This window comes from Oreochromis aureus, linkage group 1 (genome assembly GCF_013358895.1).
Source record: "Oreochromis aureus strain Israel breed Guangdong linkage group 1, ZZ_aureus, whole genome shotgun sequence".
Classification (NCBI taxonomy): Eukaryota; Metazoa; Chordata; class Actinopteri; order Cichliformes; family Cichlidae; genus Oreochromis; species Oreochromis aureus.
In genome coordinates this window covers 35,510,725-35,525,536 of record NC_052942.1, presented here as the reverse complement: position 1 = coordinate 35,525,536, position 14,812 = coordinate 35,510,725, and the positions used below count along the sequence as shown (strand labels likewise).

At 40.7% G+C, this 14,812-nt stretch overlaps 1 protein-coding gene across 7 annotated transcripts in view; it reads right to left on the bottom strand.

The window, feature by feature from the left end:
* Window positions 1-1,153: 1,153 nt before the first annotated feature.
* Window positions 1,154-14,812, bottom strand: part of kif13ba (kinesin family member 13Ba) — a 59,251-nt gene continuing 45,592 nt past the window's right edge. For 4 of the 7 annotated variants that reach the window (XM_039613154.1, XM_039613156.1, XM_031746612.2 and 1 more), the window contains 7 exons: window positions 14,528-14,605; window positions 14,369-14,419; window positions 10,789-10,942; window positions 9,845-9,975; window positions 8,624-8,686; window positions 7,226-7,805; window positions 1,154-7,141 (listed from right to left, as the gene is read on the bottom strand). In XM_039613154.1, the coding sequence (XP_039469088.1) occupies window positions 6,936-7,141; window positions 7,226-7,805; window positions 8,624-8,686; window positions 9,845-9,975; window positions 10,789-10,942; window positions 14,369-14,419; window positions 14,528-14,605 (1,263 nt within the window). In that variant the 3' untranslated portion in view covers window positions 1,154-6,935. The remainder of the gene's footprint in view (window positions 7,142-7,225; window positions 7,806-8,623; window positions 8,687-9,844; window positions 9,976-10,788; window positions 10,943-14,368; window positions 14,420-14,527; window positions 14,606-14,812) is intronic. The other 3 variants (XM_031746613.2, XM_031746614.2, XM_039613166.1) reach the window with 3 other exon arrangements.

Below are 14,812 nucleotides of genomic sequence, written 5' to 3'. Positions count from 1 at the left end.
CAGTTCAGTCAGACCAGCCCATATGAGCAAGAGCTTAGGGGACAGTGGGAAAGACAAACACTCCTTTAACAGGAAGAAGCCTCCAGGCTCAGGATGGAGCAGCCATCTGCCCCTACTGGTTGGATTGATGAAGGAGACGAGACAAAAGCCATGAAGAGGAATAGAGCCAGAGATTAAATGCAGAGACGTGTATTAACATGTGGTGGGTCAAAGGAATATATGTTCCACAGAATTAACAAAATAATTCCAGTTTAAGCTTCTGTATTTCCTGTTAATGTTGCTCAGAGTTACCAATTTGGAAAAAGCAGGAGCTCTGTGAAGTCTTAAGAATATAAATATTTTCTACATGAAGAAATAAATCGGTTTTAAACTTGACTCATTTGTAGTTGAAGCAGTTTGAGCCACATCAATGAATACACCAGGTTGAAGGTTGAGGTATCCTTTAAATGAGTTTTGTAAGGAATGTGACTGGAATTAAAGTGACTTTAAAGTACCTAATAACTTTTCTCTTGGCCTTGAGTGGTATAAACAATCGCGCCTTAACTTGTATATTTGAGTTTTCAGCTGTGACATTTTTAAATCAGAGTGTTTGTCGGAGGACGCACGATTAATTCTGTCTGCTATAATCTGAGCAAATTACACAGTCTAATGAAAACTTGGCAGCAAGACTGACTCACTTTAGTTCATTTGGCCTCATTTGATCTTAAATGGGCTGACCAGTAAAACAACTCCATAATAAACCCCCCCCAAAAAAAAAAAAAAAAATGTTGTGGCGTCTTCTAGTATTAAGAATTTATGTATACTCTGAAATAATTTACATATAATGAAAAGTCTGAGATGAAGGAAAAATAAGTGCTGTTTCAACATTACACCCGTTTCTCCACATGAAAGATACACAACAGGATATCTGTAAAATTACAGGAAAAGCTCCAGTTACAGAAAAGAAAATGGAAAAAAGTTCCAGTGGTGCCAGCTGTGTTTTGAGATAAGAAATGAAATAAACAAAATGCAGTTATTTCTAAAAACTTCAATTAATCAAATCTTCTCGGCACAAACAAATAAATACTCTGTTAATATTTTTCTTTTTTTCCCTTTTAATTTATTCCTATCAGATTACCCTTCAGATAATTTTAAAAAAAGAAAAAGAAAAAACTTATTATAATACATGTTTATTCTTTGGATTGCAGCATAGAATTACATAAAACAATTAAATTAATCAAAACCCAAACTTGTGCTCAGATTTTTTTCTTTTATAATTCTTAATATGAGCATATATATACACACACATACATACATCGAACAAGCACTTGGATGGTGCACTCACACATACAAATGACACATCAGGACAAACCCGCCCCAAAGGATCAATAGTAGCAGTGACTGATTAATGATTAGTTAAGATGATAGATGGCCTTTATTAATACTGCTGACCAGGCTGAAGCCCAATAAACAAACACTTGAATATTTAAATATTTTCAGCTGAATGGGTTAAAACATACACGACTGAAAAGAATTTTTTTGTTGTTGTTTTTTGCAGGAGTAACAAGAGGAGTAAACTCTCTGACTCGGCAAGCACCAATCGCTCAGCTCGGTAAAAATATGGCAGCTGGTACCTCAGAGGAATATTGATAACAGCCTTTAAAATACACCAGCAGAAGTTGCATCTTAAATGATGCACATGCATCAAGGCGGCAATGCATCGCCCGATGCCCTCATATTGCTCATTTGTGCCGTTTATGCTAGCACAGAAAAGAGGAACTTGCTGCCAGCAGTGAAAGGCTGTAAAAAAACAACAACAACAACAACAACAAAAAAACTATAAAAGGGCCTCGGAGCAGGAGGTGGCATAAGCAAGGCCAGAGGTAGTTTCAAGGTGAAAACTAACTACCCAGGCAGGAAAATATGCTTCTGTCCAACACAAGTCCAAGAAAATACAATTTCGAAGATGCGATTTGATCCCAAGTAGCTGTTAGGTTGCTGCTGCAGGGCAGTGGTGGGTTAAATTTCACTGTCTAGCTAAATAGAAAATTCCCTGTGAGGAAGTCAGGCATGGTACCCACTAGGAGGCGACACATTAGCCTTCCTTTAACTGGAAGAGAGTAATAAACCTGACAGCTCCTGCAGACCAAGCCATTAAAAATTAAACCAGACTGTCTTTCTGTGGTTTTGGAATGACCCTTTTGAATACTGCTGAGTTTAGTACAGAGCAGAGCAGAGATTGTTGCTGCTGAAACTAGTCTGGCTCCAGGTTGAAGGCCACATTAAGGCAGGCGGGGTGTTGCTCCAAACCATCCTATACTCGGCATGCAGCTGCAGGCAGTACGACAGACGATGCAAAGACATGGGACTGAAAGTGAGCAAAATAAAAGCAAAAAAAAAAAAAAAACCTTAAAAAAAAAAGAAACTGTGAGCACAGACGGCTATGCTTGGATTCATATCACATGATAGAATTAAATGTGGTCCTGATGGTAGTGTCATGGAAACAATCTCTACCTCTAATCTCTATAACGCTACTGCAGCAGAGATGGAGCCCATTGAATTGAAGCTAGAATATTAAACTCATCCAAACAGCAATTACTAACACTAGACTTCCTTTTGTTCAGTTCTTCTTTAAAAAATTAAAAAAAAAGACTCTTGTTAACGTGTGGATCTTGAGCATCCTGCAGTCTACAGAGCTGTATTCTTATCTGCTTTATGCTCTCATCACACTTGATCCGCTGCTATGAGGAGTTAAACAGGAAATCGTGCTGGAAGAGAAGTCCATTTGAGCTTAGCTCTGCTTAGCACTACATTTTACATTTTCACTTCTGGGAGGAAAGCAGTGAGTAATCTTAAATAATCATAATAGGAGAAGGAGAAGAAAAACAGGTAATCTGAAACAAAAAACCCCACTTCATCTTTAAAAAAAACCAACCAAACAAAACAGTTTGTATTCTTCTTCTTACATGTACAATAATTCCAGAAATTAAGTCTTCAATTCCCTCTGGAGGTGTTTGTGCAAATGAATTGAAGCGTTGATATGAAAACAGTGTGTGGAAGATACATGGTCACATGGATTCTGAGGCACAACAACATAAAAGAACATCCAGAAGCCTGAAGTGATCTCAAACCCACAAAGCAGAGCAGAGACCAGGACGGGAAAGTCTGCCGGCCGCAGAGACGGGAATTAGTATTTTTGCATTTTTGCCAGTAGAGCAGCGAGGGCGAAGGCTTGCCGCTCTATGCTGAAATCCCAGGAAATGTACGTGAAATGGCCGCTGACGGTTGTTTTCCCATCTTGGCAACGACTCAAAGACACAACTGAATCAGAGACAGGTGCACTCAACACTCACCCACACACACAAACGCACACAGGAACACTTCCTTTATTACCACCGAACTGTTACAGACCACATTATTAAAAACTAACCTACAGAGCACTTCACAACCTGCTAACTAATGACACACCAGGCAGAAACCAACCAATCAGAGGACTCCAGAGGTCTGGACTTTATGGCCAGACAATAAATACACAGACAATAAAACAGACTGTGGAGCCTCATCTTATATTTCAATTAGAGTTTCCTATACAGAAGTGATTCTTCAACCAGAAAATATCCTGCCCATCTCTTCTTCAAGGCTCATACGACAAAGTGCCTCATTTGTAGGAATTTTACTAAGTCACAAAAATATATTGGCCACTGAACCAGGAGCACGGACTTTAGTTTTGTTTGTTAATCCGGGAATTAAACACTACTACTGAGATCCAATCTATCATACAGTAAGAGACACGAGTAATCAACTGATCCATTTACAGGTAAATTTACAACGCTAATAGCAGCGATTTTAATTAAATCATTTGTGCAACATTTATTTATTCAAATAAAAAGGCTTTACCAGCTTGTGTGAGATCACTGCGTGCACACAAGCATTTAAACATAAATAGTAACTTCACCGATGGACCCATAAAGACAATAGTGTTCAGACATAGTGTGTTTACAGTATAAGCACACAGTAATCCAGATAACCGTTCCATCATCAACATCAGGAACCTGAAAACCATTACAGACACCAAAAACCTGCCTCAGCCTTCAATAAAACATATTCAGGTTCATTATCGTGATCATCGGGAGGCTCTTTTAAAGGAGCCATAGAGCTAAAATATCCCAAGAACGTTCAAAATCAATTATTTTCCACCTTCAAAACCATCTGGTCGTGCTTCATCCTCCCTCTCTGAGACAAACTGAACACTTCCTCACCTCAGTCTCGACATTACTCCAGAGATTTAGTGTAGCCTAACCGGCTAAATTAAAAAAGCAAAAGCCAACAAAACTCCAGAATCCTCCAAAAAACATCTCCCATAATGCAACTCAGTAGCAGCTTTTATTAGAGCCTCACCACGACATTAATGCCTTTGTGGCTTCACGGTATAAATTTATAGAAAAGTGTCATTTGCTCAGGTGTATGAAGCTCCGCCTCAGAGCTACAGGACATTTTCACAGGTAGTAAAACTTTTCAATGTGAACTGAACTGGCCCTTTAAAGGAGACCTATTATGCTCCTTTTCAGGATTTTTATTCTTTCTTTGTATCACTTATCATGTTGGAATACCATCCTTTTGTCAGGCTTCTTGTGAAAGCTGCATAAACTCGGGGGAGAGTCACAATTAAAAAGAAAGGCCGACACTTTAACTCTTTAAACAGATTTAACATGTTTCAAATTTTTGCTTTTCTCCTTGGACTTCCTCATGTAACAGATTAAATTACAACTTAATCAAAATAACCCATATTTATATTATAGTCTGCCTCGGTGCAGCCCCTCAACTCATCGAGTGAAATAAGCTGTTTTAGCACCGTTCCCCTCCTCTTTAGAACACCTTTCCTGATTGGCTCCTGAGATTAACCTGAGATGATGAGGGATTATCCACTTTCAATGACATCATATAGAGCCAAGAATATAAAAACTGTCTGAAACAAAGCATTTTGAGAAGTTTAAAGCCTTAGATTTTGGCTTATAGGGATTACTTGTGCAAACATTTATGTTAGATATGATCATTCACCACTGTAAAAGTATATACATTACAAGAAATGAGTAAAAGCATAATAGGTGTCCTTTAACTTGGAAAAGCACTGCAAACACATATACCATCTTCATTCCTAATAGTGCTTTGGTGCACTGAAAAGCATTTAAATCACATTAAATCAAAAGAATAAAATTCAGTGTAAAAATGTCATCATCCCTCTGGAATGTTTCATAAAACCTAATTAAAAAAGTAATAATCCACATGTCTACCATATCATTTTTAAATGTTCTTCCACAGATCAGTCAGGACTGCCTCTGGGTTTAACACTTTCCCAAAATGTACTCATAGCTTGTTCTCCCATTTGTGTCAGTATAAAGAAACAAGGACTAAAAACTTATTTTTAAAAAGATCAAATGCATAAAAGCAAATTCACCCTTCTCTCAAGCTTAAGTCACTTTCTTTTCCTCAGCACATACTCTGCCCATTTCCACCTCCACAGCACTAAGGCGCTGCCCAAACAGTGCCTCCTGGTGTCCGGATATCATCAGTCACTTACAGGGACATGGATAACCCAAACAAACAAAAGGAAGAAACAAAGAAACAAACAAAACAAAAATTACACCAAAGAAAGCCAACCTGTTCTCGTTACCTTATCTGGTCGCTGCATCTTAACTACAGACACGTTCTGTTCACGTACAGAAGCTTCTTATCCAACGTCTCCAGTGCAAAAATCAACTTTTAAAGCCTCCCAGTTTCATAGTGGCTTTGTCACGACTATTCCTGCTGTACGCAGCTAATCTTTAACACCATCACGACTACAACATTAACATACACACAGGGCAACACTGTACAACATTTACACACACATGCACGCACACGCACACGCACACACACACTGTGCTTTCCCCTCTGCAGTCCCTGAGATCACCTCACACTTAGCACAAGGCATTCTCTTCAATACAAACACGGCTACAAGGAGTTAAATATACAGACAAATGCAAACCAAGCCATGGTGAAGGCACATTCTGGGAGGATCAATCTTCAAAAGAAAATGGGGAAAAAAAGGAGTCCAAGAGGGAGAGTCAAAGAGTCAGTCTGCAAATTGGACCTGGAGAGTTCAGGAAGGTGGCAACCGTAGCGTTAAATTCTGGGCTACCAAGTAGAGGCATCATATGCAGGGATACAAACATGTCAAGTGTGAAAACGCAGCAAATATCTACTGCCACAATATGATTTGAGGTTTGTGGTACTCAGGAACTGAGATAAATAAATAAAATGTCAAAGAAAAGTGACGCCAATCTTTACTGCCTAATAGTCAGCTTTATAAAACCTTTATGGTCAAATAAGATCCTTTGACTTCTTTTAACAACTATTATGGGCTGACAATTAATCGTGAAAGATGAACGACAACAAAAAAAATAATAATAAGATGGGGCCAATAAATCCATTAGCCTTGTCCTTTGAAAGTCTTCCATCCCACTGTAAAAATACCTTGCTCCCAACCAAATTACCCCAGTGTGACCACAAAAAAGCCACATGTTTGCATCCCTGTATATCAGCTAAGAAAGCATCATCCAGCCTGCAGGGTTCAGTCCTCAGTCCTGGTCCAAATAGTTCTGCTTTTCATTCAGTCTCAGCAGTCTTCCCACTGACTGCTATTTAAGTAGCATCATCTTCTCGCATGATAACTAGTCCTTCCATGTAATTCCAAATATCCTGCATAGTCTTTCATTATCGTACTTGCATTGTTCTTGAAAGTTCTCTTTACCGTGTTTATTCTATATCCATCCATACTCTATGAATGGATGCAGTGAGTGTAGATTCTAACTGTAGGAGGTTAGGCAGTAGGTCAGTTGTAGAGTATGAGCCTGTTGCATAGCTGAGAAAAGAAGAGAGGAGGACGACGATGATTGGGGGCTCCTAGTTTTCATGTCTCAGCTGCTCCAGGATTTGCGATTCTCCCCTCGGCGTGCAACAATGGCTTCTCCTCGCAGGATGGGGACATGGGCAGAAGGGGTAAACTCCCCTGTCTGCCGATTGGTCCGCTCGCGGGAGGACAGCCGGTTTGGGCGGACCAGCACCCCGTAACCCGGCTTACAGTGGAAATACCGCTGACCTCCAACGGAGCCGTCGTTCTTACCTGCAAAAATAAGGTCATCTCCATCAATCAACAGACATTTAGGACTATGGTGGACTGCACTGATCCTTTTAACTGGATACATACCTATAGGAGTGTCCAGCTCCACCCCCACCCAAACTCCTTCAGCAAACTGTGTCACCCCAATGTAGCGCACCGTCCCCGCCTTATTGTTCCCTACTGTAACATATGCTCCTTCTATCAGCCAATCAGGCAGCACGTCTTCACGACCTCGCTCATCATCATCCACAAAGATCTCTAGTCTCTCAAAGCCTTCACCTCCTCCCGCGTTTATCAGCTTCTGTTCAGAGGAGACGTCGGATGTGATGCTATTGTGATTGGCTGAGTTGTGGGAAGCAGGCGAAGCGACGACTGACACCTTGGCACCAAACTGAGAAGGAGAGGTCACAATATCGTTCCTGTCAGCGCCCTGCTGCTGGGGGTTTGTGGATAACGTGGTCTCAGCAGCCAGGAGGGAGGAGGATGAGGAGGAGGGTTGGAGAACGTCACACAGGGTAGCTGTAGAAACACTAGCGGAGAAGTAGCCGCTTGACGACTGGCTGAGGGGGCTGAGAGGGGTGGTGTCATGCGGATCATGCACAGGAAGAGGAGAGACTTCTGGGAGCTCTGCCCGTCTGTCTTTGGCTGGGAGCCGTAGAATAGCAGTCTACAGGAAACCGGGGGGACAGATAAGAGCATGCAGACAAGGCAAAACAAAAGAGTAATCAACAACAGTAATCAACCTTCAAAATAAAACTTGACAGGAAGAAGTCTAGGGTCTGCTAATCTGATCTTTTGACTGCGTTGACTCCCTATAGAGCCCCAAGGTGCACATCAGGCTAAAGCATACGTTACTGTGTACAGGATGAGCTACGCCACAGATTTAGTGCAGTTCTATAAATCAAGCACAATGCAATTACGCTAATGAGTGAATAGCTGAAAAGGTCTTAAACTGCACATAAAGAGCAATTCATTAAAACCTACAATGGGACCACATTAAGAACCGATGTGAAATTGGAATCTAGTAAGGATGCATCTTACAGAGAAAGAAGAGAATAAACAGAACTACAGAACTGCATTATGGGTGTGCGTGATTTGGGTACTAGATCTTCAGTTGCTTTTAGTATCCCTGAATTTATAAAAGTGCATTATCAGACTGCTGCAATGACCCTTCAAAGGGGGGCGTTAGTTGATAGATTGGACAGCAGGGATTAATTGAGGCAATGTTGTTTTCTGCAATACACTTGGGGAAAAAAAAGTGAAACCATGCTCTAATGCTGCAAACTGAAAACAAACAGACACTGCGGTTACCTAATGCAGTTTTTCCTCAAAGAACCAAGTGGATTAAACTACAAATAAAAATTACTACTCAAAGGTATACATGTTATTTTGATCTCAAACAAAATCATAAAAAACCTGATTAAAATTACGTTACTGATAAACCGAACAGCATGTAAGGGACAAGAAGACGAGATTTAATCTCACCGTCTCGGTCTTGCCTTTGTTGTCGTCCCCTCCTGATGAGGTCACTATACGAGGCACGTGCTGCTGAGTGACAAGGAGACAGAGAAAAAAGAAATGCAAATAAACAGGCTGTGCTATGTATTTAACATCATGTCATGCTGCATACGCAACATTATGTTTATCAGGATCGTTTACTACAGTCATGGCCAAAAGTTTTCAGACTACTAAAATTTGTATTTCATACACTTTGTTCCTTCACTTCCCCGCCCCGGAAGTGTGCCAGAGGGCGAGCACCTGGTGGCCTGGCCTTAGTCCATGGGCCCACCCTTTCGTAAGTCCACCACCCACAGGAAGTGCTGTAGGGGCTGGGTGCAGTGTGTGCTGGGCCAATTCCTGGCTACCAAGGCTAGCAGTGGGGAAGGAGCCTGAGCTAGTGTCAAGGCAAAAGTGATACCCAAGTGGCGTCAAATTAACATTTGGACTTTATGGCCAGGGAAACTCCACAATTCTTAATCCAAATGAGAATCTACTGTCCATTTCTCAAAAGTGGGGGGTAAGTAGAAACCCTCAAGCTGATCAGCTAGGACCACTGATAAGGCAGGAATGGATCACCAGTAGTCTAAATTTGGCCAATAAGTCGATGGCCAGCATGCCACACAGAACTACATAGTGCACACTTTCTTTTACAGCTACACAAGTCATTAATTTGCTAAGTCTTTGAAACTTATGAAATGTTTACAACGCGTCGTCAATATTTCACTGAAATCATGGAACCCCTAAGAAAGTATATTAAAAAAGTAAAAACAAACTTGTGCCTTCCAAACCTTCTGGTCATGACTGCAGCTACAGCATTACAGCTTATTAACGCATGCTGAAATGTCCTAGGCAGGATGTTGAACCCCAAATTACTCCTGATGCACCGATTGCAGCACGAGTATGTGGAAAGTAGGTAAAAACTGCTTAGTGGTGTAGCCATGAGTCTGTATGATTATGTGTGAACGCATAACATGGAGTGAAAAAATGTCACCTGCAATCAATGAACTGTTTCAATGGGCAGAAAGAGTAGAAAAAATGTGCATTATCACTTTTTTTCTACTATTGTAAGTTAAGGACCCTAGCATAATAGTTCAAACATTTAAAAAAAAAATTGTGAAAAACAAAAACCTGATATTATATCGATTGTAGATATGTAATAAACTTAATACAAGGCTTCAAGATAATTGAACTGGACCATCTGCTGACCTGCTGGTTGTGCGGCGAAGGTCTCAGCTCCTTCTTCTCATCTCGTACTGGAAACAGAGACTTGAGCAGTTTGGGCATCTGGGGAACCAGCGCCTTAACTGAAAGATAAGAGGCAGCAAGTCCTGAACGACCTGGAGGGGGGCGGGGGGGGAGAGAAGGCGAGAAGGAGGAAGACGAGGCGAGAAGGGAGGAGGCAGAAGAGAGGGAAGGAAGCAAGGAAACAAGAGGAGGTCCGGGAGGTAGAGGAGGCATGAAAGATTAAGATTGGAAGTTGAAAGTGAGTCCAGAAAATGGTAAAAACCCCAATACAGGGATAGACTAACAGAGGAAGCTGGCAAAAAAAAAAAACTAAACAAAAAACAAACTAACACAAAGATGATTTTAGCCATTAGGATATGATTTCATAAACACTCTAAATTACTGGACTGTGAAAGAGAAATTATTTAAACATCATTAATTCTGTTTATTTTCAAAACAGAATTAAGCTGAAGGATGTCACAGTGACAATGATTCAAACTGACATTAACATGAAATCACTATGAATCAGCTAATTGACAGACAATATTCAGATTAATCACAGCAGACATAAAAAAACTGTTCAAGGAGATGAGGAGAGAATGGAGACTTTTACACTAGAAATGAATACAAAGAGAGCAGGTAGATAGCGTGATAACACACTGGACATGGAGGACCCAGCATTTAATAATGTGAACAATGAAACATCAGATGGTGTGGTTAAATATCTTTGGAACATCAGACAAAAGAGGAGAAAGTGGAAGAGAAGGTAAGGTGAAATCTGTGAGCAGCTCTATTGGATGAATCCAGGCAGAAAAAAAGGTGACAGGAGAAAAGATTGGCTGGAGGAGTAAGATGGAGTAATGAGCAGAGCCCAAAGTGTTTTATGGAAGAGAGAAGGGAGATGGGAAAAGAAGGAGGAGGTTTACCTTGCTCTGGTTCCTGGTTCTGTGGAGGAGTGCCGAAGGGAGTAGGTGATGAAGAGGGGGAGGTGGAGTAAGTGGAAGGGGAGGAGGCTGGGCGGGGCAGGGTGCGAGGAAACTGAGAGGGCATGAAGATATCCTGCTGACTCTCCCATCGACCCTGAGGGAGCAGACAGAGATAATTTGGGATTTAAAAGAATCCACACATAAAAGCACACACGTTACTGCTCCAACCACAAAGTATAATTTATCTATAGCTGTTCTTGTCAACTAAAAGTTTAGCTGGTTAGTTTCTACTTTCAATGTACTACCTGCGCTGATGCACAGGTATTTTTTAAAATTATAAATAAATATATTACTTAAAAAAAACAAACCCAACAGCAATAAGAAAATGCCCCTCTTTTAGATATACATGGTAACCCATATGTTTACAAATCATTAATTTTTTACGGAAATACAGGGTAAAAGCAAACAGGTCCTTTTGTTGATTTAAAACAGAAAAAGTTCGAACAGGGTTCCTAAACCTTTCGAAATATTGTTTTTTGGTTTTTCAACATGGTTTGTGTTCCAGCGTGCTAATGCACTTTACGATATGATATTAAAGTTGGGCCTTTTGAGGTCAGTGTTGGGAAGGTTACTTTTAAAATGTATTCCATTACAGAATACTGAATACATGCCCCAAAATGTATTCTGTAACGTATTCCGTTACGTTACTCAATGAGAGTAACGTATTCTGAATACTTTGGATTACTTAATATATTATCGTGCTGTTTACAACTATGTGAATGTACTATTGCTGTGATTTATTACTGTTACTGAAGGTCCGCGGCTCCGAACCGTAGTAAAGGGACCTCGGGCTAATACAGTGGGTTCCGTGTCGGGCTGGTAGCCGAAAAATAGCTTTACTTTGTTGTCTGGGTCAACTTTGCTTGCGGGAGACAGAGAGAGGCGTTGAAAGGCTGCTCCAACGGAACTTATTTTTTCCGGAGGAAAACACGAACACAGTGTACAGTTGCGTCTTAATAGCTTACTTACAAATGGGCTCGTCAGGCACTCTTCTTGGCTGCAGTGGTTATTATTATATTTACATACTTCCAGCTCCCGTTTTTGCTCCGTGACAGCTCGGACTTTTCCTTTCTCTCCCTCCCTCGCTCACAGACACATAACGTGTATGGCAGTCCATTCTCGCTGCATGCTACATTCTTTAGGGCCATGCCTGTAGCATTCTGCCTTTTAGCTTAGCACAACAACAACAACAACAAAAAAGCGCTCTCTCACCCAGGAAACACGCAGAGAGAGAGCGCGTCACCCTGTAACCATGGCAACCGTAACGCTGCCGCCTGGAACAACATTACGTAGCTGTCAAACAAACCCAAACAGTCCTGACCGACAATATGAAACAGGGAAGTACCGCCGTGTAATCCATTTATTTCAACAAAGTAACTGTATTCTGAATACCACCTTTTTAAACGGTAACTGTAACGGAATACAGTTACTCATATTTTGTATTCTGAATACGTAACGGCGGTACATGTATTCCGTTACTCCCCAACACTGTTTGAGGTTATGTTGGCTGAAGCATAAAATGTAAACAAAGTTAGACAAGTAGACTAAGAAAAAAAATTTGTGTCACTTTTTCAAAACTCACTGTCAATAAATTATAAACTTTAAATGATTAAGTTGGTTACTTTGGTTCAGTACTGAACTCTATAGTGTTTGGTGCTGAGATTAATCTGACCAGTATTAAGTAGATAAATTTAACTAGAAAAAGTTCTTCTTTTTTAAATTAAACGAAGTAAATTAAATGATCACATATAATTATCGGGTCTATATACAGGGAGTGCAGAATTATTAGGCAAGTTGTATTTTTGAGGAATAATTTTATTATTGAACAACAACCATGTTCTCAATGAACCCAAAAAACTCATTAATATCAAAGCTGAATGTTTTTGGAAGTAGTTTTTAGTTTGTTTTAGTTTTAGCTATTTTAGGGGATATCTGTGTGTGCAGGTGACTATTACTGTGCATAATTATTAGGCAACTTAACAAAAACAAATATATACCCATTTCAATTATTTATTTCTACCAGTGAAACCAATATAACATCTCCACATTCACAAATATACATTTCTGACATTCAAAAACAAAACAAAAACAAATCAGCGACCAGTATAGCCACCTTTCTTTGCAAGGGCACTCAAAAGCCTGCCATCCATGGATTCTGTCAGTGTTTTGATCTGTTCACCATCAACATTGCGTGCAGCAGCAACCACAGCCTCCCAGACACTGTTCAGAGAGGTGTACTGTTTTCCCTCCTTGTAAATCTCACATTTGATGATGGACCACAGGTTCTCAATGGGGTTCAGATCAGGTGAACAAGGAGGCCATGTCATTAGTTTTTCTTCTTTTATACCCTTTCTTGCCAGCCACGCTGTGGAGTACTTGGACGCGTGTGATGGAGCATTGTCCTGCATGAAAATCATGTTTTTCTTGAAGGATGCAGACTTCTTCCTGTACCACTGCTTGAAGAAGGTGCCTTCCAGAAACTGGCAGTAGGACTGGGAGTTGAGCTTGACTCCATCCTCAACCCGAAAAGGCCCCACAAGCTCATCTTTGATGATACCAGCCCAAACCAGTACTCCACCTCCACCTTGCTGGCGTCTGAGTCAGACTGGAGCTCTCTGCCCTTTACCAATCCAGCCACGGGCCCATCCATCTGGCCCATCAAGACTCACTCTCATTTCAACAGTCCATAAAACCTTAGAAAAATCAGTCTTGAGATATTTCTTGGCCCAGTCTTGACGTTTCAGCTTGTGTGTCTTGTTCAGTGGTGGTCGTCTTTTCAGCCTTTCTTACCTTGGCCATGTCTCTGAGTATTGCACACCTTGTGCTTTTGGGCACTCCAGTGATGTTGCAGCTCTGAAATATGGCCAAACTGGTGGCAAGTGGCATCTTGGCAGCTGCACGCTTGACTTTTCTCAGTTCATGGGCAGTTATTTTGCGCCTTGGTTTTTCCACACGCTTCTTGCGACCCTGTTGACTATTTTGAATGAAACGCTTGATTGTTCGATGATCACGCTTCAGAAGCTTTGCAATTTTAAGACTGCTGCGTCCCTCTGCAAGATATCTCACTATTTTTGACTTTTCTGAGCCTGTCAAGTCCTTCTTTTGACCCATTTTGCCAAAGGAAAGGAAGTTGCCTAATAATTATGCACACCTGATATATAGGGTGTTGATGTCATTAGACCACACCCCTCTCATTACAGAGATGCACATCACCTAATATGCTTAATTGGTAGTAGGCTTTCGAGCCTATACAGCTTGGAGTAAGACAACATGCATGAAGAGGATGATGTGGACAAAATACTCATTTGCCTAATAATTCTGCACTCCCTGTAATAACTGTATGCAGTGGTAAATACAATGAGATAAAGATTTTGATTTCATGCTATAACAACACAGCTCTCTTATCTCAGTTTACGCACGCTAATGAAGAGAACTTCCAACATTGCACAGACAACACTCCAGCAGTTACACACAGAGTAGAGACACTCATGATTTTATGCTGTTGAACAGTGTGTATTACCTTATCATCCAGCAGGCAGGTTGTGGACAGGTCTTGTCTACTTCCAGACAGCTGACAGAAGGAACAGACAAGAGTATGTTGAGAAAAATCACATCTTATTGTAATATAATGTAATGCCATCTGTGCTATGATGGTCTGCCACTATAGTTCATGCTTTACCCTGTTAACAGAAGGAGAGCTTATGCTCCGTCTGTTACTCTTCCCTCTGCTAGTCAACTGCTCCTTCACAGCCACTTCCTAAAACACAGAGAGTATTTTGATGTACATATTAGAAGATCATAAATCACAGCAAAGATTTCTGGCACAACTTCACCTATTTCCAAGGTGAAGGTGCATATTAGAAGATCAGCAATAAAAAAATAAATAAATGTGTGACTGGATGCATGCCTGCCTATTCATAATGTGGATTTAAATTCAATCTACAGCTCTATTATTTATCTCCAC